This window comes from Odontesthes bonariensis, chromosome 12 (genome assembly GCF_027942865.1).
Source record: "Odontesthes bonariensis isolate fOdoBon6 chromosome 12, fOdoBon6.hap1, whole genome shotgun sequence".
Lineage (NCBI taxonomy): Eukaryota > Metazoa > Chordata > Actinopteri > Atheriniformes > Atherinopsidae > Odontesthes > Odontesthes bonariensis.
Window position 1 is genome coordinate 19,344,240 of NC_134517.1, and position 26,244 is coordinate 19,370,483.

At 41.8% G+C, this 26,244-nt stretch overlaps 1 protein-coding gene across 1 annotated transcript; it reads right to left on the reverse strand.

Moving 5' to 3' along the window:
* Positions 1-2,746: 2,746 nt before the first annotated feature.
* Positions 2,747-26,244, reverse strand: dop1b (DOP1 leucine zipper like protein B). The gene is made up of 38 exons (XM_075479506.1): positions 26,056-26,244; positions 22,286-22,464; positions 21,657-21,838; positions 21,403-21,573; positions 18,894-19,083; positions 18,682-18,780; positions 18,112-18,235; positions 17,914-18,023; positions 17,304-17,415; positions 17,089-17,209; positions 16,839-16,958; positions 16,207-16,315; positions 15,680-15,916; positions 15,288-15,589; positions 14,822-15,204; positions 14,461-14,732; positions 14,213-14,365; positions 13,996-14,096; positions 12,082-12,272; positions 10,347-11,931; positions 10,111-10,210; positions 9,829-10,020; positions 9,573-9,695; positions 9,353-9,487; positions 9,200-9,255; positions 9,007-9,111; positions 8,720-8,786; positions 8,441-8,600; positions 7,496-7,578; positions 7,302-7,411; positions 7,060-7,209; positions 6,615-6,676; positions 6,257-6,385; positions 6,018-6,154; positions 5,877-5,932; positions 5,633-5,776; positions 5,397-5,529; positions 2,747-3,925 (listed from the first exon to the last, which is right to left on the reverse strand). The coding sequence occupies exons 2-38, from the start codon at positions 22,421-22,423 to the stop codon at positions 3,668-3,670; spliced, it is 6,900 nt and encodes a 2,299-aa protein (XP_075335621.1). The 5' UTR covers positions 22,424-22,464; positions 26,056-26,244; the 3' UTR covers positions 2,747-3,667.

A 26,244-nucleotide genomic window follows, 5' to 3' on the forward strand; every position in this document is an offset into this window, starting at 1 on the left:
TGATGGTAGGCGGAGTTTGGCAACAACCACCCAGGGAGGGTCAAAGATGTGAAGTAGTCGACACAGAGAATTAATAAACAAGTTCATTTCCCTGGGATTCAAGCGTAAGCTTGAATTCATACGTTACGTAATTGTCAGAGTTTCTTCAACAAACTCAAGACTTCGGTTGCTTGCTTGTTAAAACTCTATTACTCTATTACTTCCGGTTTGACTTTATTCCGGAATAACAGCGTGGTAGCCTTAAGAAATCTCTCGTCAAAAATGCACCCGGGGATATGGTAATTATAAAAAATGTCAGTTTCTTTAAATTATTATTTTTTTTAATCTCGTTGGTTCGATGCAAGCTATATTTCCCAGTCACAGAGGAAAGTAAATGATTGAATTTTAAAAAATATGTAGCTCCCATTTGCGCTTTATTTCTGTAATACTGAAGACATCAGCTAAAAGAAATAGATAAAAGTATAAAAAACAAACAAAGAAGTATTTCCGAGTTTCAGATTCCTGAAAGTAGCCACCCATTTCCCTAATAATAGCTTCGAACTGTTGGAAATATCAAAAATGTATTAAATTATCACCTGGAGAGGTTTTGTGATCGAATGGAAAAAGATGGCTTGTGTTTTGTATTTCTTGCCTTTCTAAAACATTAATTTTGTTGTGAAATGAGACAGTTAATGTGATGAGTTAAAACTCATCAAACAGACCTAACTTTGAGTTCTTTTTAGCTCCTAGAATTATGATGAAACACTCATGTGAACCACTACAGGAAAGGATGACCAGGGGTTACCCATGGAGAAGAGGGTCAATTCAACTCAAGAAACTGACAATTCACGATGCTTCACATAAGGGCCCACACTGCAACAGTTTAAGCCACTGACGAATCTCAACATCTGCTGTTGTAAGAAGAATGTGTCAACCCCCTCATGATTGACTTCCAATACAGAAACCATACTGACACGATAAGAAGAACAGTGCTGCTTAGACTATGAAACCCAGGAATGGTCTGAAGTGGTAATCTTTACTTTCATTTTAAGATCCCATATCAGAGTTAATTGGTTTCAGTGGTTGTTTCTTATGAAACACAAAGGGTAAAAACCAACCTTCCTGTTTGGTTTGGCTTAGTGGGACTATCATTTGATTTTCAGGAGGATAATATCCAAAAATATATTTCTTTACCTCCAGAAAACTAACTCTAAAGAGGGGAGTGTGTAGCATGTTGTATCGGGTGATCTGGGTCCAAACATTAAGTGACAGTTGGCAGAGGTAACTTATTCAGCTAACTTTCTGTACTCCAAACCATGCCCTGCAACACATTTACAATGATCTTTATTTGCCAACCCTGTTGGAAAACCTAATGAAATTACTTTAGGAAATGAAAGCTCTATTTTTTTCAATGGAAAAAATACTATTTTTGCTGGGCATAGCAAAGAATGTAAAGACAAGTGAAAAAAGTAAACTTCCAAAGTATAGACCAAAACAAAAGAGCCTTTACACTATCTAAGGACTCGATTTGGATGTTGGGACATGCTTCACTTCACTTCAACAATAACCTTTTCATTTTAAGTTAGTCTACCCTCCTTTTTTCTCATAATCCCTTTTACCCTTCAGCGCCATATTAGGGTGAGAGTGCCTACTTCACATCACCAGTAGTAAACACCTGTGTGTTGTTATCATCCAACGTAAAAAGCCATTCCTGCCCTCTAGACCTGATGCTCTTTGCTGTTTCTGCACTCACAGACCAGTGAACAGATTAGGGGCACTGTGGGTGTCTTGCTCAAAAACACTCGGACATGTGGACGCCAGGGATCAAACCAATGACCTTCTGACTGGTAGACAACTGCTCCACCTCCAGGGCCAAAGCTGCTTCTGTGATTCCAAACTGTTCGTTGATACGAGCGTAATCGTGAATTGTGATACTCTACTCTACCTTACTAATTGCCCTGTGATGGACTGCTAACTTTTCCACATGTTAGCTAGGATGTGTGACTGATTGGCCGTGAAAATAGTTGCTCATCTTGATGTTGAAATTCAGATCCTGTGCTTTAAATTATTGCTTTCGACTAATTAATCTTTATCTTGAACTCCATGTCTGAATACTGTTATTCTCCGGCATGTGTCGTCCATGTCTCTTGACCCATGAGTAGCCGAAATAGCTCAGTTGGGAGAGCGTTGGACTGAAGATCTGAAGGTCCCTGGTTCAATCCCGGGTTTCAGCAAATACCATTATTCATTATGTGGCCGGTGGCTCAGTGGTTAGAGTGGGTTGGCGCTTTGATTCTCACACACGCCATGATTGGTGAACTGAGGGCTGCCAGTCCACCTCCTTGCCACGGCCATGCTCCCGGGGCTCATGCTGTGAATGGCTGCCCACCGCTCCAGTGTCCGGCATCTGTCTCCATGAGTGTGTGTTTTCAACAGGTGTCGATCTGGATTTTCATGTTTGGAAGATGTTTCTGGAATTTCTGTGGCAGAGTGGGCTTGCTTTGGCTGTCTCATTGGGGATTCAAGGCTTCCTGAGTCTGGAAAAAAGGTCTGTTTCTCTCCTTTTTTTTACATCTTGTGAAACTACCCAAATATTCTGATATGGTTGTGCAATATATTTGTTCTATAATCAATAAATTCATAAATTAGCTTGTTGTCCCGCACAATTCTTACCTGAGCTTTACATCGCAGAGAAACTTCCCTCCAACACACAAAAAACCCCAAAACTAAACAAGCAACTACAGAATTCAAAGCAAAAACACAAAAATTAAGTTTAATATTCATTTAATGAGTCTTTTTTTCTGTTGCATCAAAACTTAGCATGGTCCTTTAAACATCCAAAATAACTTACGCACACATTCAGAAATATGGAACGAAAAAAAAAAAAAAAATAACGGGCAATTTTAAAATCTTTTCATGAACAACTAGAGAAAGGCTAATTTCCCTTAAACATCAAAATGACAAGCATGTATTTTACTGAGGCACACTCAATAATTCAAAGGGTTTTCCCAGTGCACACAAAGCACATCAGTAACCTACCAATAAAACTCTTAACATAAATAAATATAAATCTAACAAGTTTCTTAAGTTTTTACATTCTTAGAGTCCGACATACTAAAGTAAACTTGAAATACAGATTGCAGTTAACCAGGGTTATGGGGGAAAAAAATGCAAACATTACTTAAGATTCTTCACAGTAAAACTGCTGTTTGTCAATTTAAAACATCTTGACCGGAACTATCGGAATTATAAGGTGCATGTCTTATAAGAACAATTGGTAACAATTAGAAGCACAACTGCCTTTAATGGTAATTATCTTTTAGCCTAATACCAAATAAAGCAAAGAGAGTAAACGACTGAGATGACACTACTAGGACATGAAAAATGCTTTCCTCTGTAATTAGTAATTCATACCTCAGATCTTGAAAAAAAAACAAAAAAAAACAAACAAAAAAAACATTCCAAATAACTATCATAAAGTCCCTTTTTTCCAGAGTAGATTTAGCATGAGAGCACCTCAGAGGTACATGTGTATCTGTGGAGATCATCCAAGTTAAAACGTTAAAAAGCAGAATTTCAAAACATTTAATTTACCACCTGTTCACAATACATTATCACTGGTTACGTCCATTCTAGTTATTCTTTTTGCATGCCTGCAAAAAAAAATAAAAATAAAAAAGCTCCGTCTTTAACTCTCCATAGAGTCCAGAAACTCTTCCTCAATGATGATCTCCAGCCTTCTCAGGACAGTATGCGAACTTGGTGGCGGGTAGTTCGCTACTGGGAAGTGGAGCGAAGGTTGGCTGGAAGTGGGAGGGCCCTGGAAGGAGCAGCATAGGATGCGCAGGAAAGGCAACAGCTGAGTGATAGAGGACAGGGAGCGTTGAGTTAGGAGGGGGAACTCCAAGTGCTCGGTGGAGGACTCCTCACTCAGCCCGTTCAGTGTCTGAAACCACAGCAGAGGGAGAGATACACAGACTGAGATGTGGTCATATGAAAAAAACAAACAAAAAAAAAAACTTGGATGACTAACTTCAGTTAGATTTTTGACTCGATTTCCCATTTAAATGGGTAAGTGTCATGGTAAAAATAAATATGTAAAACAATTGCACCAAATAGAGCAAGAATTCAGGGGTGCTGCTGGCCCTGGGAGAGTTTTCACCTCTTTCTTTTTTTTTTTTTTTGCATCATTTTAGCTTAATTTTCTTTCCGTGATATTTGATGTGTGACTTAAAAGCACACTACTTTTTGTTAAGAGTCGCCCGGTTTAACAGTTCCAGGCTTTTTCTGATGAAACGTTATTTTGTTACAAGAGAATATGTCTAAATATTAGAAAACCTGAGCCTTGATATTAAAGCATTTATCTCTTTTGTTGAGAATCAACACTGCTCTGCTGCAGCTTTTTACGCTCAGTTGCAGAAAGTCTTGCATATATGACCGTCCTGTATCTGCTTTTTATACTATGCGATTGTTCATTCACAATACTGATATTATCAGGATATCAATAAAAATAACTGTTACTTTCAGACTTATTTACTTCTTTTTTTTTTTGGTAAATAACTTCCATTCAAATAGAATGCAAAGAACTTCAAAACTTCAAAATTTCACAAAAAAAAACAATCTGAATTTTTTTTATCATTTCATAAGCTGAGATCAAATCACAACACTGTCATATGTATCAGGACAACATAGATATTTGATTTTATTTTTTTTAAATATTGTCAGTATATGTAGGTACCATATACTGCAACACCCCTACTTGCAGAAATGCCATTAATGTATATATTCTTAAAGAGGGTTTTGGCTATGTTCAAACTGAAGGCCAATCCTATCTTCAGGGCAGACCATGCAAGCTGTTATTTGCATGCGATAACAACGACCTTCTGTGTTTAGATGAGTCATGCTATTTGCATGGGTTGTCGTGGTAATGTCGTAATGCTTGCAGCAGTTTCCAAACACTATGTTACTTCCTGCTTTGCCTTTACAGAAGCCTCCCGCCTCAACTCTGACTCAGCTCAGTGTTGCATTGCAAGTTTTGTTAAAAAGACACTTTGAAATCCAATTTGAGTGGCCATCGCATTTCGAACCACCCCAAAAAAATGTTTGGGATCCTATTTTGCAAATAAAATTTCATTAGTTTTTTGCAGCGAAGACTTTCTAAAACAATCAATGTGGATACAATCCACACACACCAAACGAAGGATCTGTGCTGACGGTGTGAACAGGGCCTTAAAAACAACAGATATTACGGAGTTGTAGAATGAAGAAGTGCTCCACATTGTGAGGCTACCCTGAATCACAAACAGAAATTGTAACTTAGCAACTCTGTGTCGACGAGAAGTGGTCGACATCTTACTCAAATATCTTTCCAAGCAACAACGGGACTGACATTTATGTTTCCAACCCTAGTGTCTTACCCCAAAACGCTGCTGTATCCCTTCCAGCACTCTGACAACATGCGGTGTGCATTCCTGTTCGCCTTCTATTAGTGCATTCTCTGGACCACTGTAGCGGTTCACATCCACCTCAGGGACAAATGCCCAGCGATACCTGAATGACAAACAATTCATTCATTAAAATATAATACCCAGACAAAATCATTAAGCACTTATTTATCCAACAACATGTGTATGCATGCTTTCTGGTCCCCTACATCTGAAAAAGTGGCATCCTCTCTGGGGGAAAAGCCAGGGAGGTGTCCAGAAACTTGCAGGCTGACAGGTACATGCCCAACTCGGCCTGAGAGAAGCTCACGGGTCCATTTCTGTCAAGGGCTCCACGCACCACTTTAGCCAGCCTTGGTGGTACAAAAGCAAAGGCGCAACGTTTTAAAACAGTGAGGGATTCAACACGGGGGTCAGTAAGATAGCAATTTGTGAATTAAATAATTAACTCACTTTGAAATGTCTTTCTCTTCCCGCAGAGCTTTCTCTAGACGTGCAAAAGTGCGTATCTGGAAAAAAAAAAAGGGAAAAACAGTGACTTACACGCTGATGATGCTGTGTGTGAAATGTGAATCTCAAGGAATGGTATCTTACAAGTTCTGTGACCATTATAGGCCAGAGAGACGTCAGGTGCTGGGATGAGATCCTCAACAAGAGAACACGAAACATCAGGAACATCTGGGCTGAAACAGCAGGGCTCGGGTTCATGCGTAAAGTCTCTGTGAGACGCTCTGAAAGGATGAGGCAGAAAACACTTAGTTTTGATGTCTGCCTTTCCACCTAGATTGAACACATTCACTTACAGCTGCAAACACCCAGTAACAGTTACCCACCTTGGATAAGGGGCAGATAGAGGTGATACTGGTCGAGTTCACCGCTGAACATTGCAAACGCCTGCCGTTTCAGCAGCATGGGTTTCTGGTCGGCACTAGCAAACAGTTTCAGGGAGCCGCTCTGCATGCCTGTCGTGAAATAAGTGCAGAATTGTATCAGCATTTTGTGTATGAAATGCACAACACTTTGAATCTGCAAGAATAAACATTCTTCTTTGGACTGATTATTTTTACAACCAGCACAATGTCTACGCAAAGTATCCTTACTCCAACATAATGAACTTTACTTCTTCAAAGAAAAAAAGTAAGAAATCTCCTCTATCTCAGAAAAGCTCTCATCAGACAGAGTGTTACTCACTCATTAGGTCTTTAAACATGGTCTTCTCATGAGTCAGCAGGTGGTCAACAATGGATTTCCAACTACAGACAAAAGAGGGCAGTCAAACAGCATTTATTAGACTTGGCATGCAAAAGTTGTGTACGTGATACAATTAAAAACACTTCAAGGAAACAGCTGAACTTTATTGCTTTTGGTTTGCTCAATAAAGCCAATGTGTGGGATTAAGCTGCACTCTGGAAAACAACTCAGGGACACCTTATGTAATCAGGCTATTCAATCAGAGCATTTATTGATTAGTTGTGACAAATCCTCCAACTAGAACTAAACTTTCAGTTTGCACATCGACAGCTCTGCTGCCACCAGTCTTTGTGAATGTATTGTTTGATGTTACTGAAGTTCAAGAGAGAGTAGATTAGTATATGATGAAAACAGCAATGAAAATCAAACCCATAAACATACAAACCTGCGTGAACAGGAGGCCTCCATGGTGAAGAAGAGTGGGTCCATGAAGAGCTCAAAGGCCTCCTTCCTCCAGGCCCTTTTGGTATACGCATACCCACTGAGGCTGCTCAGCAGCTGAGCACCTGCTTCAAAGCTGGGCATATTATAGGCACTACAGGACAAAAAAATAAATAAAAAATTAGAGTCATGCATTCAATCCAAAAAAAGCTGTTGGCACATAGATAACCCTGCATTGGTAGTTACCTGTGGTTCTTCAGGTAGGGGAAAACATAGTACATGAGACGTGAGATAAGAGGAACTGCTTTCTCCTTCTCATCACTGCGATATACCATGTCCAGAAGGGGAGCCAAGATCTACGCAGCGAGGCAGTGTATTAAATGGTATCCATAGCACAGAAACAAATGTCAACCCTCTAATTCATTTTGCCAAAATCTTACCTCAGCCAGCAGCACAAGAGCCTGCACACTGTAGACTGAAGGAGCAGAGGAGGATACCATGGTGCTAGCATGAGTCACTGACTCTGACGAGGAGAGAAGGAAAAAGGAAAACAATGAGCGTCATCAAGCTTTTAATATTTCTATTGTTCTCTAAATGGGGTTGTCTTTATAGATCCAACAGACGGAACAACACATGTAGATACCGTAGGCAGCAAATGAAATGCAACCTCAAAAGTCATCCCGCAGTAGAATGTTGTACTCATGTAATCTGTCAAAATGGATTACACCAGTATCCCCAAACCATTACGGAAAATGTATCCAAGTTCACGACAGAGCTGTGAGTGTAATATCTGAGTGTAAACAAAGACGACCATGTAAACATGCTCAACCTGGTTTATTCCAGCGTATGATAAACTCAAAAATCAAGTCTGCTGATGGAAGGAAAGTTTTTTCCTGCCTAATTTTCTTAAAGTATATCTATTTTTTGTTTATTTGCAACTTTTTAGCTTTTACTGTCTGAATTTTTTGATATTCATTTAATTTTATATCTATTTTTGTTTATAATAGAATGTCAGAAACATAACAACGCTCCAACACTTATGTCAGTAAAAAGGATCTTTTTATGCTGATGCAAAATGGAGCCTGGCATGTTTATATATGATCAACAATGACAGGATGCTCAATGTACATAAGTGTGGATTTGATTTTTTTTTTTTGTCAAAACCATTTCTGCTTGGGCCTTTGCTCGTTGATCATATTTGAGATCGAAGTTTAAAAAAAAAATAAAAATCAGGTCCATTCGTGGAAGATTCAAGAGCAGTTTTGATTTGAAAGTCCACCCTAGATGACTGTTGTATTGATCCCTTGGGTTTATTTTTTTTCCAGTACAGATTAGGAATTACAGCTGAGTTGATACTCGTCTTTGTCATAAGTATTTAAAATTACCAGCGTGATCCCCATCCACTTCTGTGTCATCCGGTTCATCTGCGTCCGGGCACACCTGTGGCTGCACTTTGACCTCGAGGCTGCGGCTGAGCCAACTGGTCTGCTCCAGAGAAGAGCCTGCGATCCCGCCTACCGCCTCCAGGATCCGCTGAGTCACCTCCTGCATGACAATTCAATCGCAAGCATTACAAAAATTGTTTCACCTGCGTTGGCTTCGGATAATGATCGACAGCTCATTGACCAGAGATCTGCGAACAGAGATGCATCAAAGTGTCTCACCTGCAGATCTCTGGTGTCCTTCTTACTATCCAGGTTGGGAAGTCTATTGACAAAGTCATTGAGGATTCTGCGAGAAGGAAAAATGTTACTTAACATCAGATCTCCTCACAAATAATTAACAAATACATTCCAAGAAAAATGTTTACTGAATAAAACAGCCTTGGATAACAGTAGAATGACGGGAGCATAGACGCAGTTCCCAGATTTTGTGGCAAAACATAAATCAAGAGTGTGGTGGATAAAAACATTTTTGACTAATGCTGGTCAGAGTGGAGATGAGAACTGACCCCAGAAGTAAGAAGTGCCCAGGCGGGGCCAGGTTGAGCTGAACAGACTCCCGTAAGAGGCTGAGAAGGGGCGAAACGTTTTCCTGCAGAGCCTGAGCTGAAATGCTGCATACAGATGCACTTTATTCATTACTGTGGGAGTGAACAGTTGTAGAATGATTTCAGCAAACCTTTGTCAAGTATTCACACTTACCTTTGGATATAGGCATAGCTGAACTGTAACATAGGTATATCGACCAGTGTCGACTTCTGACAAGAGAAAAGTAGAAAAATACATTAAAAAAAAAACAAAAAACAAACATTCAGCGTACAAGTCTCGAGTCTCTATGTGCATATTTGTAGGTACCTGTTCTCCCTTGATCTGATGTGGTTTCTTCACGACCTCTCTGACCAGTTGTAGGATAGCATCTGTGTGCAAGGTATTCAGTGATTTCACCAGCTCCACTATGGTTAGACGAGACTCGCTGGCCACGGGTAAAACCTAAAACAAAAACCAGACTGTAAAGATGCCAACAGGTGCCCTAATGCCAATGAGATTTTGTTTCTCAACATACTGCGATTCTTACTTTGTTTTTAGGTCTCCTTTTACTCTTTCTATTGCTCCAGACTGCTCCTACAGAAGCCATCAGCTGAACTCCATATGGTCCAGTTAGAGGGAGGAGAAACTCTAGTATCCGCTGTCGCAAGATCTAATTCAGCACGCATAAAGAATTTTACTCTCAAATAGAAAATGTGCCTATGGTTAAATTGGAAAACGTGCAGACACATTACAAGATCAACAAACACATACAGCATAAATAACAACCCCACACAAATACGCACCTTGGTGCATTTGAAGTAGACCGAGGTAGAAGTGTGTCTGTTGCCCTGGGCCGAGTCAGATGTGCGCCTCTGAAATTCCTCCTTTATGACCACGCCCCATAGCAACGCCATGCTGCTGAGCATGTGCGGCAGTGCCTCGATCACAGCATTGCGTGCGTTACGGACGTCGACTGGATCGCAGGCAACGAGGGACTGACGAGAGAGCCAAGCGAAGAAAATGCGCATTAAAATCGTCATAGACACCGCACGTGTACCTGTGAAAGGGTTTGCTCCTTTTCTCACCCTTTTGTTGTCTAAGAGACAATAATGTGTAATGGTGGTAAGGCCCTCGAGCAGAGTCAGAGGGTAGTCGGGAGCAATGTTCTCCCTTTTGCCACCGAGGCTGATGAAAATTTTAAAAATAAGTCAAATATTTCATTAAAAGCACGACAACAAAAATGATTTACGTGACAGTGTAATGGTAAAAAGGAAAGTGACAAGATCAGCTGTGCAAGTTAAACCTTGTGTATTCAGACTACCTCTGGTGTGTCCTCCCTCCGTCATGCTCGTACAGCTTGACCAACTCGTCCAAGTTCCTGCAGATCTGACCGATGAGCGGAGCCACAATGATCCCCAATGAGCGTCCCAAATATGGCAGAGACGAGCACAGCAGTGACACCCAGTGAGGGTGCATTGCATACCCGTACTGAGGCTGCAGACACCTGGCTGCAGCAGACACAAACATCCCTTGGGCTGTAATGGGGTGGCTTTGGACGTACTGGGCTGCTTTGATGGACTGCTGGAAAAGGACAGCAGTTTGCCACTCACGAGCAAGGGGGGTGCTGGCCGTTGAGGATTCACGAGGCTCACCGGGCTGGCCCGATGCTCCACCTGTTGCTGAGACAACCCCACCTGGCCACACATGGTATTCCAGTACTATGAGAGCCTGGAGCAGTTTGAGTAATTCTATTTGCAAGGGGTATTGTTCCTGTCCCCCTCCTGTACCCAGATTCACCAGACTCTCCTCTGACAGGCCTCCCTGCTCATCTAGTAGCTCCACACCTTTCGATGCTCCCTTGTCCACTCCCTTCTGGCTGATATACATGGATGCGGAAAGTGAAAGCAGGGCGTATTGCTGCACTTTACAACCTGAAAGGAGTCGGCGAATGGACTCCAGGTTGGCTTTGCTGCCTCCTTGTCCTCGTGCTGTGCAGCCGAGCTGGTTCACCATCCGAGTCAGCACTGCCACACTCTTCACCTGAACCTCCCTGTTCCCCTGCAGGTCAAGAGGAGTCAGACTCAAATATGAAGGGTAATGCGAGCGCAGAACTCTCAGGCAAAGTGACACCAGCAATTCAATGAGCAGGGATGGGGGCACAGAAGGGGTGGATGATGGAGAAAGCAGGCAGCCGTAGAAGCACTTGCCATCCTGAGCCTGCTGGTGGCGCTGCAGAAGGTTAGAGACCAGGTTTAAATGTGCAGCAGAGCTTGTGTCCAGTGAAGTGGAGGTAAGAGCATCTACCAGAGGGCACTCAGCGCTGCTCCTCAGTAGGCTATCCAGCAGCGCCAAGCCTTGGAGGAGGTGGCGCCACCCACCCGCCACAGGGTACAGAAGCATATGCCGGAACAGAGAGTCGATGGCTTCTCTCCTCTCACGTTCCTGCTTTAACAGGCGAGACCTGGCCATGGCCTCCAGCTCCAAATCCTCCTCATCTTCACTTGACAGTGAATCAGATGCCTGCGTGCGCTCCGACTCTACCCTTCGTATGCCGTTGACCAAACCTCCCTCCTCAATACTGCTGTTTGGCACAGAGCCTGAACTGGAGTTCTCTGTGGATACTTGGGCACCACTGGTGTCAGCCGACTCCGTGTGCTCGCTCTCAGCCTCCTCCTCCTCGTACCCATCCTCCTCTTCTTCTGTCTCTTCGCTCTCGCTCCTTGACGCCACTAAAGTGTCCAGTGGATTTGCCAGCTCTGGGCAACTGTCCAGCTGTGCCCACAGATTTTCTCGGTCCACAACATTCAGGACATTCAAGGTGGTGGCGTCAGCTGCCATGTTGTCTCCAGATGTTCCAGAACTTTTAGTGGAACTTCGACTTCTGTTGTTTAAACCCCTCAGGTTACCTTTGAAAAACAATGATTTAGATTTTTTACTTTTTTTTTTCTTTTCTTCTGGACAACCATGCAGCTGAACAGCACAAGAACAACTGAAATGTTTCAGTCAGCTTAAAACAAGTCTATAAAAACACAACACGTGCAGATTAAACCACTTACCAGCAGTTAGATTTTGTTTGATGCTCTGAATGGAGCAGCGCTGAGTGGATGGATGAAGCAGCAGCAACAGAATAGGCTCCAGGATTCGAATCACATCACTGAGGGACAGAGCTCTAACCAGCCAGCACTGAGCTGCTGCACTTATTGAGCCGTCGGTGCAGCTCAGACTGTCCACCACAACACACAGAGACCTAGGAGACACATTTCCAAAGTAAACTGTCTTCTTCCGCACAGTATTTTTGACATGTTTTGAGTCGTGAGTGAGTTGTGAGTGTATGTTCAGGGTGATCCAAGAGATAGCCACTGTCACTAAATTTTAAATATGTTTTCCCCAAGTCACCCTGTAAAGGCCTTGTCACACATCTCTGAGTGAGCTCATCTGGATCAGCTCAGTCTTCAGTTTACTTCACCAACATTAATATTAACATTGTAACATTAACACAGAAAAAGTTGTGACAGTGATCTTCAAGAACTTCTTTCTATTGGAGAGTTTTGGGATTATTCTTTCAAAAAGATAATGTATACAATTACTTTAGAAGGTAATGTGATATAAAAAAATGTTTATGACGAAAAAAAACCAAGAACTAAAATGGATATGTTGGCAACATTAAATATGTTAAAAAAAAAAAAAAACAGTAAAACAGCTGTGACTGACAATCTTTGGGCTACAACGGAAGGAAAAACTGTCTGTTTATTGTACACGCCCACGTTGGAGTATTTTGTCTCCAATGCCGTCGCTTCAACTGTTACTACTTTTAAGTCCCTTTTCTCTGTTAGCAGAAACAGCCAACTGTTCATGTGATCAGTTATGAGAATAACAGGACCAGAATCTTTATGCAATTTTGCCATTCAAGTCGATCTTTCCTAATGTGCGAGAATAAAAAATGTTGATTAAGGCGCCGTTTACACATACCCGGGTATTTTGAAAAACGCATATTTTCTAACCTTCGTTTTCAAAAAAAAACCCGTGCACACAGCCCCGTTTTTAAAAAAAAACCCGTCTACATTGATCCGGAGAAATACGCTATCAGGAGCTGTTAAATTACGCCAAGCCTGACGGTGGCAGTGTTAGAACAATGAGAATTCCACACAAGCCAATCAGAAGCCTAATAGAGAACCGCTGACAGGCAACTTTCTTCACAACATCAACAGAAGCGCGCATGTGAGTACTCTCACCCTGGATGTGCGGGCGTAGCAGTTCTGCTAGGGAAAGGAGTGAAAATCGTGACATCCTGAAATTTTCCCTCCATTCCTCCGGGACAACAAAGCCATTTTCAAAATTTTCCCACCATAAAGCAGTCCGTCCGGGTCTAATCCAGAATCGCCGTCGCTGGCGGTGGTATGGCCGGGCTCTGTCTGCCAACAGAAGCTCCGCAATTGTTGCCCTCCGCGCCGTAATGCGCCTTTGTTGTTCAATACTTTGTAGGAGTGTAATTTTCAAAATCACACAAGCGAGTATAGCTCTCAACAAAATAAATGCTGCTAGTACCTCCATGCTTGCCAGATAAACAATGAATGGCGTTATCCTGCCACTATGGTGGATACGGGCGGGGCTCTGTACTATGACGACAACTCCGCATTCCATTCTGAAAACTCCGTTTTCGTCTTTCAACCAGTTTACACACAAACGCTAAACGGAGTTTTTAAAAAATCTCCACTTTTGCCGGAGTTTTTTTTTAGCTTCGTTTTCGGAGGAAAAAACTCCGTTTGTGTGTAAACGAAAGGCACAAACGAAGGGAAAGGTCTTCGTTTTTCAAAATACCCGGGTATGTGTAAACGGCACCTAAAACACAACTAAATACATCAAAAACTGAGACAGAAACAATCAAAAATAACCAAAAATATTAAAAAAGACCAATCATAAAGACAATGACCACGGATGGTCTTAAATGTATGACACAACTATGTACTGACCGGTCAAAAGAGCGGCTGAAGGACATGGTCCTGTTGGTCTGGATCTCCCGGATCAGGTGCCACAGCACTGTGAAGCGGTGCAGCGCTTCCAGCCGAACTGCCTGGAGAAGACAAAGACATCAACCTTTTTTGTTCACCTTATTAAATTACCTACTCTATAAGGGCTGTTTGTGTGTCCTAAATTGAAGTACACGTTCAGAAAATAATGGAAGAAAACCTTGTCTTTGTGCAACAGCGCCTGGCAGATTATCTCCTCACAGATGGATGCTGATGGAGCCAAACAGTGCAGCCTGTAAAACAGGTCCACACAGGAAATGTGCTGCTCCTTTCGCTCTGTGTCCAGCTGACTCCACAGTACCTGGGACACTCTCTGGGTTACAGTGAAAAATACAAATATCTTAAACACTGCATTTACTCTATGTTTTTTTTTTAGTCACACCAACAGTTTCCCTTTGATAGCCTCACCTGATAGAAATCAGTGCTTTCCTCTATGGCACGAAGCAGGACTGGAGAGATGGGTGGCACGGTGACCATCTGCAGCCGCCCACTCAGAGGATTGGAGTCAGAGTTCTGGTAACGTCTGTGCTTGTCTTGAATCACCAGTGTTAAGGATTGGGAGTGGTTGATGAGTTCCAAAAGGGAAGCCACGGCAGTGTGCTGGATGTTGTAGTCTCTGGACATGCAGCACAGAGTCATCATGGACCTCAGCCACACTGGTAGACTGTTAACGTCGCTGCCTAAGGCAAACAAAATGGTTTGACAAGATTATTTGTGAGTTAAAGCATATAGTTGACAGTAGCGTTAACTCATCGGACCATGTGCTGACCTGTGTCACCAAACATGTTTGTGTGCAGAGCAAGAGTCTCCTCTTCACTGAAGTAAACAGGGAAGGTGGTGCACTCTAGCAGAAGGTGGCACGTGGCGACAAAGGCCTGTCGGCAAGCCTCAGAGATCTCAGCTTTCCCACGGGGCATGTAACCAGGGGCCCAGTCCAGACACCCCAAGTGCCCACGCTCCTTTTTCTTCTCAGCAGGGAAGGCTTGGAGCTGGGCACGGGCTTTGAATTTATTTGGAGTAAACAGTTCTGTGAGTTTGTTTTTAATTTCTTGTCCGTCTAACAAAAACTTCTGATCCACAGAGGCAGGACTCGGGCCACGCGGGGTCTCTTCATCTGGTCCCCTGACATCTTCCACCTGCACCAACAAGTATCTGAAATGCAACAGGAGAGAAAGATATTTAGAATGCCTATGGAGAACTGATACAGTACAACTTCAGCTGGCTCAGAGGTTTACCTTGTGGTTATGAAGGCCAGGATGTCCTGCAGGCACTGGGTCATGGTGTCTATACTGCCTCCCCTTCTCCACACTCCTGCGCCATTTTTTCCAATTTCATTTCCCTCACCCTCCTTGCTCATCCCCAGCAGGAGATGCTGCTCCGACGGCGAGGCGCTGATGCCCAATCCGCTGTCCTCAGACCTCAGAGTTGGGTAAACACCATTTGCAGGGTCTGCCTCATTTCCACCATCTCGGCTGTCCTTTTCATCTTCCTGGTGGCCATTAACGACGCCACCGTTCTCTCCCTCAATCTCTACATCCTATATAAAGTATAATTGATGTGGTGAGATACACATTCAAACCAAACATTTAAAAGACACCACAATGGTATTGACAAAGAAATGCCTCACCTGTGTCTTTGTGCCTCCATTTTCTGTCGACTTTAACTCCACCTCTTCTGTGTGTGCCGATCCATCAGCGTCCATGTAAGCCACAGGCATCTGAATCTTACTCAGGACCTTGAAGCACGCACGCAGCCCGTGTGTGACATCTTCCAGACTCACAGAGTCCATGTGGCGGCGCAGGGTCTGCAGCATGGTGCCCAGCATCTCAGGGAGCAAATGCGACTGAATGTCAGCATAGAGTTCCTGTTAGAAAACACATACGTGATTAGGATACTGTTTGAAAATGGGAGTTTCTTCAGGTGTGTGCATGAGGCAGATATGAGAATTTGCTAGTGTGTCAAATTTTTTAATGAAAACCAAAAAAAAAACAGAATTATGCTAATTTGTTCACTGAGAAAGGCGCAAGATCTTTCTTTTATTTGGTCTTTTCTAATTTTGTGTACACTTTTTGGAATTGATGGATTTTCTCCAACAAATGTTTCACAAATTAAACAAACTACTGATGTGCAAACGTGTGTGCGGGTGTTGAATACCAGAGGAAGAGCATCAAGGAGAAAAATTATGAGGTTGGACATCTCTGTGACAGAGGGGGCAGGAGAACCGCAGTCCTGCTCAGAAGGCGTTGAGGGATCATCTTTGTTACTACAATAAAAACAGAAAGAAAAAAACCCATTAATGCTTGTTTTTTGATACAGTATTTGAGAGCAAACGTGGGGACTTCACACGCATCTTCTCTCTTTTCCAAAAAAGTTGGGGCACGGTAAATTGTCATAAAAAAAATCCAAATGATTTGCATAACATTAAAACACTATGCTAAATCTAAATTAGAACAAAGACAACATTTCAAATGTTGTTTTTTTTTTAAAGAAATTGAGCAAGCAATAAAAATCCCAGAGAGAAAGTTCACCAGTCTGTGAAAGAATGTGTAATAAGACAGTTCTGAATAATTAACAACTTTTCTAAAATAAAAATTCTTTTAAATATAGGACATTTGATTGATGTCACTAAAAACTTTCAAATCCAAAGAAGCCAAAATAAATCTCTGTACATGAGGGACAAGGCTGAAAAACTAAATAAAATAGTTAATTCATTAACATCTGACGGTGTTAAGTTTGAATGCGTATAAAATCTCACTATAAATAAGGATTTTGAGACACCGCGATACCTGAGAGAGGCGCAGAAATGTTGAGTCATGTACTCCCACAGATATTCGCTGTTCATGGAGTTCACAAGCATGTTCATTGTCTTTATGATCTCTGAAGCATTCTTATTCTCTTTGACCTTACTGTCAAAAAAAAAAAACATAAGAAAAAAACATCATCAGATTCTGGATTCAATTTGTCTTTTGCAGTTTAATCACATTAAGTCCCACAGCGAACAAACACTGCATCTGTTTTACCATTCATGGCTCTCACCTGGCAAACTGGTTGCCTGAGAGTCTTGAGTTAGTGATGTCTTCCTCCCTCAGAACCTCCCGACAGTAGCTGTGAAAAGCTCTGACCACCTCCAGCAACAAACAGCTCAAGACAGCTGGACCTGAACGGGACCAGTTAAATTTATATCACAAGCATTTTTGTTATAATTTGGGATTTTGAAATGTTTATGTACTGTACTGCTCAGTGCTGCCTACCAATCTCCAGTTTATCAAGCAGACTTATAATGACGCGGAAGGGCCTGAGGTAATGGATCACACTTTCTGGGTCGCTATCCACATCCTTCTGTTTGAGTAAGTTGATCAGAGCCTAAGGTCACATACAAGAACAGATGAGAACGTAGGAAACAGGCCACAGGCTTGTGCAAACACATTGTTCGTTATTGCTGACTGGAGCCATAGCAGATAAATACCCACAACTACTGCAGAGTCGTTTTGACGTAGTACTGAATGCGGATTAAATACCAAAAGAAAGATGTAAACGGTTGTTTGAGCAGTATAAAAAGGCTCAAGAAAATATGCTTTAAATAAATCCCCTCTACCCACAACATGTCGTTTTCAAACAGCTGTTGCATGACCTAAACACACATAATACATAAGTAACCATTACTGGTGCTTACATGTGGCTTTGGTACCTTTAAACAGAGCTAATCCAGCTGTTTCCCCTAATTTCCCACTTTTCTGTATGCTAAATAAAATCAGTTGCTAGCTTAAGTTTCACATATAAAGATTTAAAACAGAGTCTAACAGCAAAACCGATTACTAATGGTTAAACGAAAAAAAAAAAAAAATTATTATAGTTAGCTACCTTCACGAGGAAAGTTTTGGAATAGGTGTTGAAATAGAAGGATGTGTGCTCCTCGGTGGTGGAGGAGAGGGTGGGATGTGGCGCCACCATTTCACCTTTTATGTCTGTACCTGAAAATACATGAAAACCAACATAAGCGAGTAGAAAATACAGTACAGAATGTGATTCATCACTTAAGTGGATTGTAATGATCAGCACCTAGGAGCCAGGCGTAGAGGCGCCTGTTGAGAGACATGTCTCTTCTGAGTAGTGTGAGGGAAGCTGAAGACACCACTGTGATGATGTCCTCAACGGTCAAAGCAACACTGGGCTGTGCCGGGTCCTACATCAACAACGTATAGAGAAACAGTTTGCTGGGGAAGGCTATGACACAGTGACTGATGACAGACATGCTAATTGGGAAAGATACATAGAGTCATGTGATAAAAAAAAAGGGTCAGATCCGATTGACATTTGCAACAAACCTTTTGGGACCATGGATAATACAGACGTTTATTTTGTGCGTTTAGCAAATTGGTTTATAAAAGGTTTTTAGCTAACTGACATTTTTATAAACGTCCCATGGCATGTGGTACAGTACTATCCACAGATCTCAACGCACACAGACACACAAAGTGTTGTCATAATGAATGCAAGACAAACTCGTTGTAAATGAACCTTTCTTTTGAACTGAAAAGACAGGGAGGATGAATGGAGAACAGTTTGCTTGAATCACTAAACATGTTTGTCAGAAACAACGGGACACAGGGCATCCACATTAGCACCTACCAGGCATGTTGCAAAGGGGAAACAGTAAAGCAGGATTTCAAGCATGTTTCTCTGCACCAAGACATTCGAATCTTGAAGGGAAAGACAGACCGACTTCACCTGGAGACAGACAGATGTAAGACTTGACCAGAGTGGATTAAGCTGTCAGTAAACGTGGCTTTGTTCTTATGTGCTTCAGAACGTGTGCGCACGGGACAAACACAGGCACTCACCACTGCGCGGTGGCCGTAGCCTAACATGTAGGTTTGTTGACTCAGTGGTGCCATGCGATCAAAATGTGTGACTACAAAGACAGAGGAGGGCAGTCGCACCATGGGAGTGACCAGCATGCTGCCCCAAAGAGCACCGTAGAAGACCTGCTGACCCACTAACAGGGACAGCTTGACCAGCAGAGCATCGGTCCTGGATGCAGGTGAAGTGGAGAGAAGTCATCAACATACACAAAATGACACATCAGCAATACATTTCAACCAAAATTATCCATCGACTTTGAAAAGATTTACTAATAAGGAAATATAATGTCCCGGATACAATGGCCTACTTAAAGGCGGGGTAGGGGATCTTTTTCTGGAACATTTTTTTACATATTGCTTGAAATACTCTTCACACCCCCATTGCAACCAATTAATTAAAAGTTTTGACACAAATATGAAAAGTTTTAGTGGCCTGTAGAACGTACAATCTAGGAAAAACAGTATCCAATCATACTGAACGGACCGTTAACAATGATTGGATTCTGATGCCGTCTATCAAACTGCAATCTGCCCCTCCCTCCCCCTCCTTCCCTCTGTGCGCGTACCATAGACCCTTTACAGATATCTAACTATATATATATATATATATATATATATATATATAGATATATAACTCATAATAGAGACTCTCTGGCGCGTACCCTGCTCCGTGAACGAATTACGCGTCCAGAAGCTTGGCAGGAAGCTAAACTAGAGCCAGCTTGGCTAGCACCTAGCATTATTAAACGTATAGTTAGCATAAACTAAATACTAAATACGGCAACGATCGATGCTTGCTGTCAGAACAGCGCTCGTGCACCTTCGTGCTCGTGCGCGTTCATGTACTCTAGAGGCGTGCCTTCGGGGGGAAAGTGAAGAAAAGGGTTGGGACTTTTTACCTGTGTATTTTCAAAATGCAGCTTCGCTGGACTCAAAATCCAGGATCTCCTACCCTACCTTTAAGTTTAGATGATGTTTAAGTCTCAATTTAAGTTTTTCCTGATTATTTTCATCTTCTTATTGTAGTCATCAAAGCAAAAGTAGACTCAGGGATTTTTTTTTTTAAATCCCAGCAAGTTCAGCCAAGGCTGGGCTGTTCAAAGCTCAACGAAGCTGTAAAAAAAACAACAAAACAACAACAATAACAAAAAAAAAAAAAAAAAAAAAACAGGGGCTACATCTCAGACTCTACAGGCCTCAGTTAGCATGTTAACTGTTAAAGTTCATGACCGCACAGTTAGAAAAAGACCAAATGCAACATATCAGCAGAAACACCTCCGACCATCTGTCAAGCACGGTGGTGGCTGGCTGATGATTTGGGCTGGTTTTGCAGCCACAGTACCCGGGACACCAGACAGTCACACTATTGACCTTGAACTTGTCTGTATGCCAAAGTATTCTGGGGTCCGATGTTATTAGCTGATACAACGGGACAATGGTTCCAAGCAGAGCAGCAAATCAGCGAAAGAGGAATGGCTGAAAAAGAAAATAATCGACGTTGCTAAGTCCAGACCTCAACACCAGTGTAGTGGTGCCCACGAAATAATGCCTGCAAACCTTGATAAACTGAAGTAACGTTTTAGAGAAGAATACACCAAAAATTCCTACGCAACAAGGTGACAGACTGATGACATCATACAGATGCTATGATTACTACTTATTACTGCTAAAGGTCGTTCTAAAAGCTACTGAATCATGAGGCATACTTTTTGGCTTAGATTTTGTTGAAACAATGACAACATAATTTTTTGTCATGTGTTGTTGTTCATATGAGGTTGTGTCTACCTTGTAAGGTCCATATGAGTTTTATTATGTCCCGATACATTATACTTAACAATCAAAAGAGGATGTAGGCTACATCTTTTTCAAATGACTGAACATCTCTACACAATGTAAATTGGCGTATAACGAACGATGAAAGATGACAGAGCAATGTGGATTACATGGATAAAGTGAGGCATAACTTGTTCTGGTGCAGACGGTCAGTATAGGTTAAATATGAACCTTTACAGTAGCTGAATCACCCACTAAATTCTTTCTTAAGAACATTAGCTAAAATATCAGTTTGCTACTCTTTAGCTTTGCTACTGGCAAATTACAACACCTCAAGATCCATTTCCACAACACTGGAGAATGGTCTGGCTGCATTCAGTGTCATCATTGGTATAGAGAGGAAAAAAAAAAAAAAAAAAAAAAAAAAAAACACATTCAGTTTCAGTCTGTATTTCTTTAAACTTTAAACCTCTCAACACAAATTGGTGTTGAGAGCGAACCTGTTCCATTGGAACTGGGAAAGCGAACATGAAAAAAAAAGGAGCTAATTTTCTAAAGCAAATGTTGTTAAAATAGAACCAAGCTAAGGCTTTTGGGTATTATCATGAAGTAAGCAGTCAAAAACCTTTTAACAGTATCTTCCTTTCTCCTTGTTTTCCCTTCTTCTCTTTTGACAGTAAAAAAGCCAACCCAACAAAAAACACATGCTATTCACCTGTCATAGACCTCCAGTCCTTCTTCCAAGCCTGGTAAGAGCCCAGTTATGAAGGCCTGAAGACTGGGCAGCAAAGCTCTCTGCAGCGGGAGATAGTAACGCTCATACAGTGCGAGCAGCACAGGCTTTACTGCCATGGCTGCGTGGCCCAACAGTGGGAACAGTCCTGAGCTAAAAAGAAAAGTTAAAATGACAGTTATAACAAGGTCAACGCTCTCCTCGATGCAGTAAATGATACGAGCCTGCTCCTTTACCTGTAAATGAACAGGTCCTTGGCCAGCCATTTTGTTCCAATGATTTTGAAGATGACCTCGTAGGTCTCCAGAGCTTTGAGGTGCACTCCACTGGGCAGTGCTGGGTGCAGGCACTGAGCCAGGCGCTTCCCTATGATCAGCCTCTTGGGCAAGAGTGAGTAGCGAAGGTTACTCTGCAGAGCCTGACCGACAGACAAAGGGTGAAAAAAAAAGTTAAAACCGAGCTGACAGTTAACCAGAGTTCATATGTTTTCTGACAACCTGAGAGAACTATCCAACAAAACGAACATATTCACAGATATAAAACGCGAGCAGGATTTTGCACATATTGTCAGTTTTGCTTATGAGTTGAACTTCTGCCTCGCATTCTTTGTGTACTCTCTGGACTAACTTTTGTGCACACAGACACTCCAAAGTCAACACCGCTGCGCTTCTGAGAAGAACAGTCGCACATTTATTGCCATGTTATCAGTAAGAGGATGGAAACAATGAGGCCACACAGCAGCTGAGAATATCAATACCGGACGCAAAAAGGTGAATTCCGATTGAATTGAACAACACTTATCATTCCTCAGCAGAAAAAGGTATTCAGAGGGAGTCGATGGCAGCCTCTCTGCATCATACTGTACCTTATTGAGCTTGCCAAGGGAGGAGATGAGATCCGCCCACTCACTTGAAGATTCAAAGTTTCGTAGCGCTTTCTCAATGACTGCCGCGTAGCTACGGTAACGGTAGTCATTCTGTAGTTCCAACTCCTCGGGATCCATGTTGCATTAGTCTGATCACAACATGTTCAGCAAAATAACATCTGAAATATAGAGGAAAAAGGGCAGGACGTAAGCGGCAGATTCCGCCTGTCAGAAACCTGGTGGGTGTCCCCGCTGCCTCTGAGGCTTGTTTGTCACAAATGAAATCAACCAATTAGTTCTGTTCACTGGCATACACAAGCTCTAAAGCAACAGATACAAACGTCCTCATTCAGGACGAGTCAGCGTTTGGCTGATTGACCTGTCTCTGAGCCCAAAGAGGAAGGAATCCTAACACAATCTAAGTGGCCTTGCGTGCACCGTCAGAGAAAAACAAGTTCTGAACGGAGCAAACTTTGCTTCTCTGTTGTGTGCAGGGAGGATGTAAACTGTCTTTTACTGCTTTTACACCCCAAAGTTGTTGCAGCAAAAGTTCATTTCTATCTATTCAGCATTCACAGAATGATATCAACATTTTACTTGTGATTTGTTTAGTATCACTCTCCTTTTAATTCTGCGTTGGTCTCCACTGATACCTTAAAAAGGAATTTTTAGACCTTGAGCTACCATGTTTACCACCATCTACTGTTTACTTCCTCGCAAGTAAAGCGCAGCTTTTTGAGAGCAGTGCGACTGAACTTAAAATTAAGGGCTGCACAGGCAAAACACAAGAGCTGAAAGATGGTTTAAAATAAAAAAAAGTCAAGTACTTACTTTCTATGAAAAGATCATTACAGGAGCTCACTTTCACCTTTAATGTAAAGCGTGCCATTGACTGGCACACATAAAAAAAAAAAAAAATTCATGTGGAATAAGTTAAATGGGGGAAATTATAACGCTGCTCAGGCAACAAACACAAACTTTGAAATATGGTACCCAATTGCTAAATGAGCTAAAAAGAACAGCTTTTCAGCGCATGCTTGTGTGTCAATGCGGGTGGTGTATCAGGAAGGCAGGATTAAAAGAGCAGAGACATCTGGAGCCCCGTGGCTGAGCTGAGAGGGCTTTACCGCGAGAGACAAAGCCAACAACACGTGCTTAAGAGGAAACAATCTGTCGAGTCACAAATACGTAGTCAATGAAAATTCATCCACGCCATGTATTGTTTATGATTTCCAAATTTGCAACATTTAAAGGAGGACACTTAACAATTTATCTGGTCTAAAAAAAGTAGCCATTTTTTTTTTACCAAAAATCATTGTTATCAGTAACCAGAGGTAAAATTGGCTAAACCAGCCCCAACTATTATGTGGTTGGTTTTAGTTCCTGTTCACAAGAGACAGTAGAGCGATGAGTCACTGAGTGAAAGGAACCTTGAGATAAGAATAAAAAAATGATCGACCTATGAATGCGAAATGTGTCATCACTTAACTGCACCATGAACACAGTCAGCAAGGACATCTTTCCAGGAATTTTAAAACCATTTCCATGAACCAATTACACTGCAGTATCTTATAAAAGAGACAAATATTCTAACAGGAGCCTGCAGCAACCAAAGCATTTGCGCAACTTAAACCTAAGTCACCTCAATAATCTTAAAGCTCTACATGCACTTTTCACAAGAAGAACATATAAATAGTAGGAGAAAAGTTAGGACGATGACATCAAACAGTATGAGTCAAACAGTGTTCACATCACCCTTATAGAATGCTTTAAAAGTGGGATTAAAATCCTGTAAAGGCCGAAAAAACAAAAGGCGACTAGAATGCAAGTAAAATTCTGAAAAAATTAACATGAGAACAGGTTTCAATAATGCTGAAGTTGGATGAATAGATTACAAAACAGAGAGCACTTAAAATGATCATTACACTTGGTACAAGATGATAAAACATACACGCAGATCAAGCCTTAACAGTTGGGTGTTTTTATATAGTTTTAAAATAATATCTTTCTATATTTTTTGGGTGTCATAGGCTAAGAGCATCAAGCTGAAAATGGCAGCAAGGAAAATTCTCATTTTGGTTTTTCGGAAAAAAAGCTCAAAGACAAGATCTGAGGGGCCTTCCTTCTTTTTTATTATAACTAAGGACAGATTGTCTGGTTAGGACACATGGAGCACACTGTAGACGAATAACAGAATTTCAAAATGATAAACATAATAATAATAAAAAAGTTTATACACCAGCGTGATTTATAGTCTTTGTTCAAACTGTCAATTATGGCGGGAGCGTTCGGCTTAGGGGCTCTTTAGCTGACAGCGGTTCTGGGAATGGTATAATCAGACGTTCCTTGGCATAACCTCAGACCACCTGCACTTGAAACTTGGACGTGGTTTAGTGTTACCGGCAGCACAATGGAACCAAACGCACATAAAAAAAAAATTGGTTGTGGGACAGCTGTTTGACATTCAACATACTATAGATACATTTTTAGCTTCTTTTTAAAAAAGAAAGAAAACTTTAACATTTTGTGCTGAAGACGTCTTTTGTGAAAACAATATTTTGAAGAAACCATCGGAATTAAAAGCCCAATATTGCCATTACATTAAAGTCCAGGATGAGTGAACAAATATCTAACCATAAACATCCAGCAGTCCCCTCCATCTAATTGTCAAAATGAGTAAACAATGGTACCGGGGTTTCCGGATGACCTACTTAACATAATTATCGACAGAAATATGCATGCCTCTGATAAGATACCATAGATCAATACTACTGTCCTGTAGGTTACTGGTCAGAGTCTGACAGATACCGAGGTCATGTCCTGCTTTAGTGTCAAACCGTCACATTGTGCTTCTTAAGTACACAACCTGGGTATCAATGTGTTTCGGATGTAACTGAAGTTCTCTCCATTTACAGACACCCCCTTTATGATGGCATTTCCATTGCATTTAAATATCTTTCATCACTTATCACTTGAAAGAAAATGCGTCTACAGATGACTCAGTGGGACAGCTGTAACTGGGTTCACTGGGTTGGCAGTGACAAGAATTTTGGGATGTATTGAAATATTAGAAGCAACTGTCAAGTAAGAGATTTTTGAAAAAGCTGAAACCAGGATCTTGAAAACATGCTTCTTCGCAGGTGACAGCTTGATGAGCTGACCCTGTTGACCAGGCAGAACAAACTGTACAGTCTCACTTCCTCATCGGATGCATCAGCAAAACAGCAAGTGCAATAAAACCACGCATTTCTGCAGGCAGCTGTTAGGCACAGGAGAGTGTGCTTTGTGTCCTCACACGCAAACAAAGCCCCCGCGGTGGACTGTGTCACCTGACTGACACCACCACTACAACAGGATTTGAATGCGTTGGCAGATGACGGGACATAAGATGCAGCAGGAGCTGGGGCCAAATAACAGTTTTTTTTTTGGCCTGTGACTGAACTGTAGCATCACTGGAGCCTCCTCTTACGTAACTGCACGACCTCAGACGACAGAGAGGATGTAATAACACTGCCACAAAGCCCAAGAGACGAGTAGTCGATTATATTGGACTACAGCGAGCTTATTAATCTTTTAATCAATTATACAAATGAGCTTGGAAATTCAACAATATAGCTTGCAAGCTACATTTGTAGACGGCTGGGATTAATTTTCTAAAGTGTAAAAAAACAACAAAAAAACTGTAAATGACAGCTCTTTGGTTTTATCAACACAGCACACACAGTTCCGGCGAACAGAAAAGCCTGCTTATCTGGTGCATCACGACTCACCAACAGAGAACAGAGCGCAGCTGCGCTTCAAAGCAATCCAACACGACAAGGAGACGGTCCGGTGCTGGTGGCGCATCTTCCGAGATGTAGCGGCTCAAACAAAAGGGACGCTTGCTAAGTCAACCATCCAGGGAGAACCTGCGTTTATGATAGTCATAACAGGGGCGGGATCCTCAAACTCAGCTGATC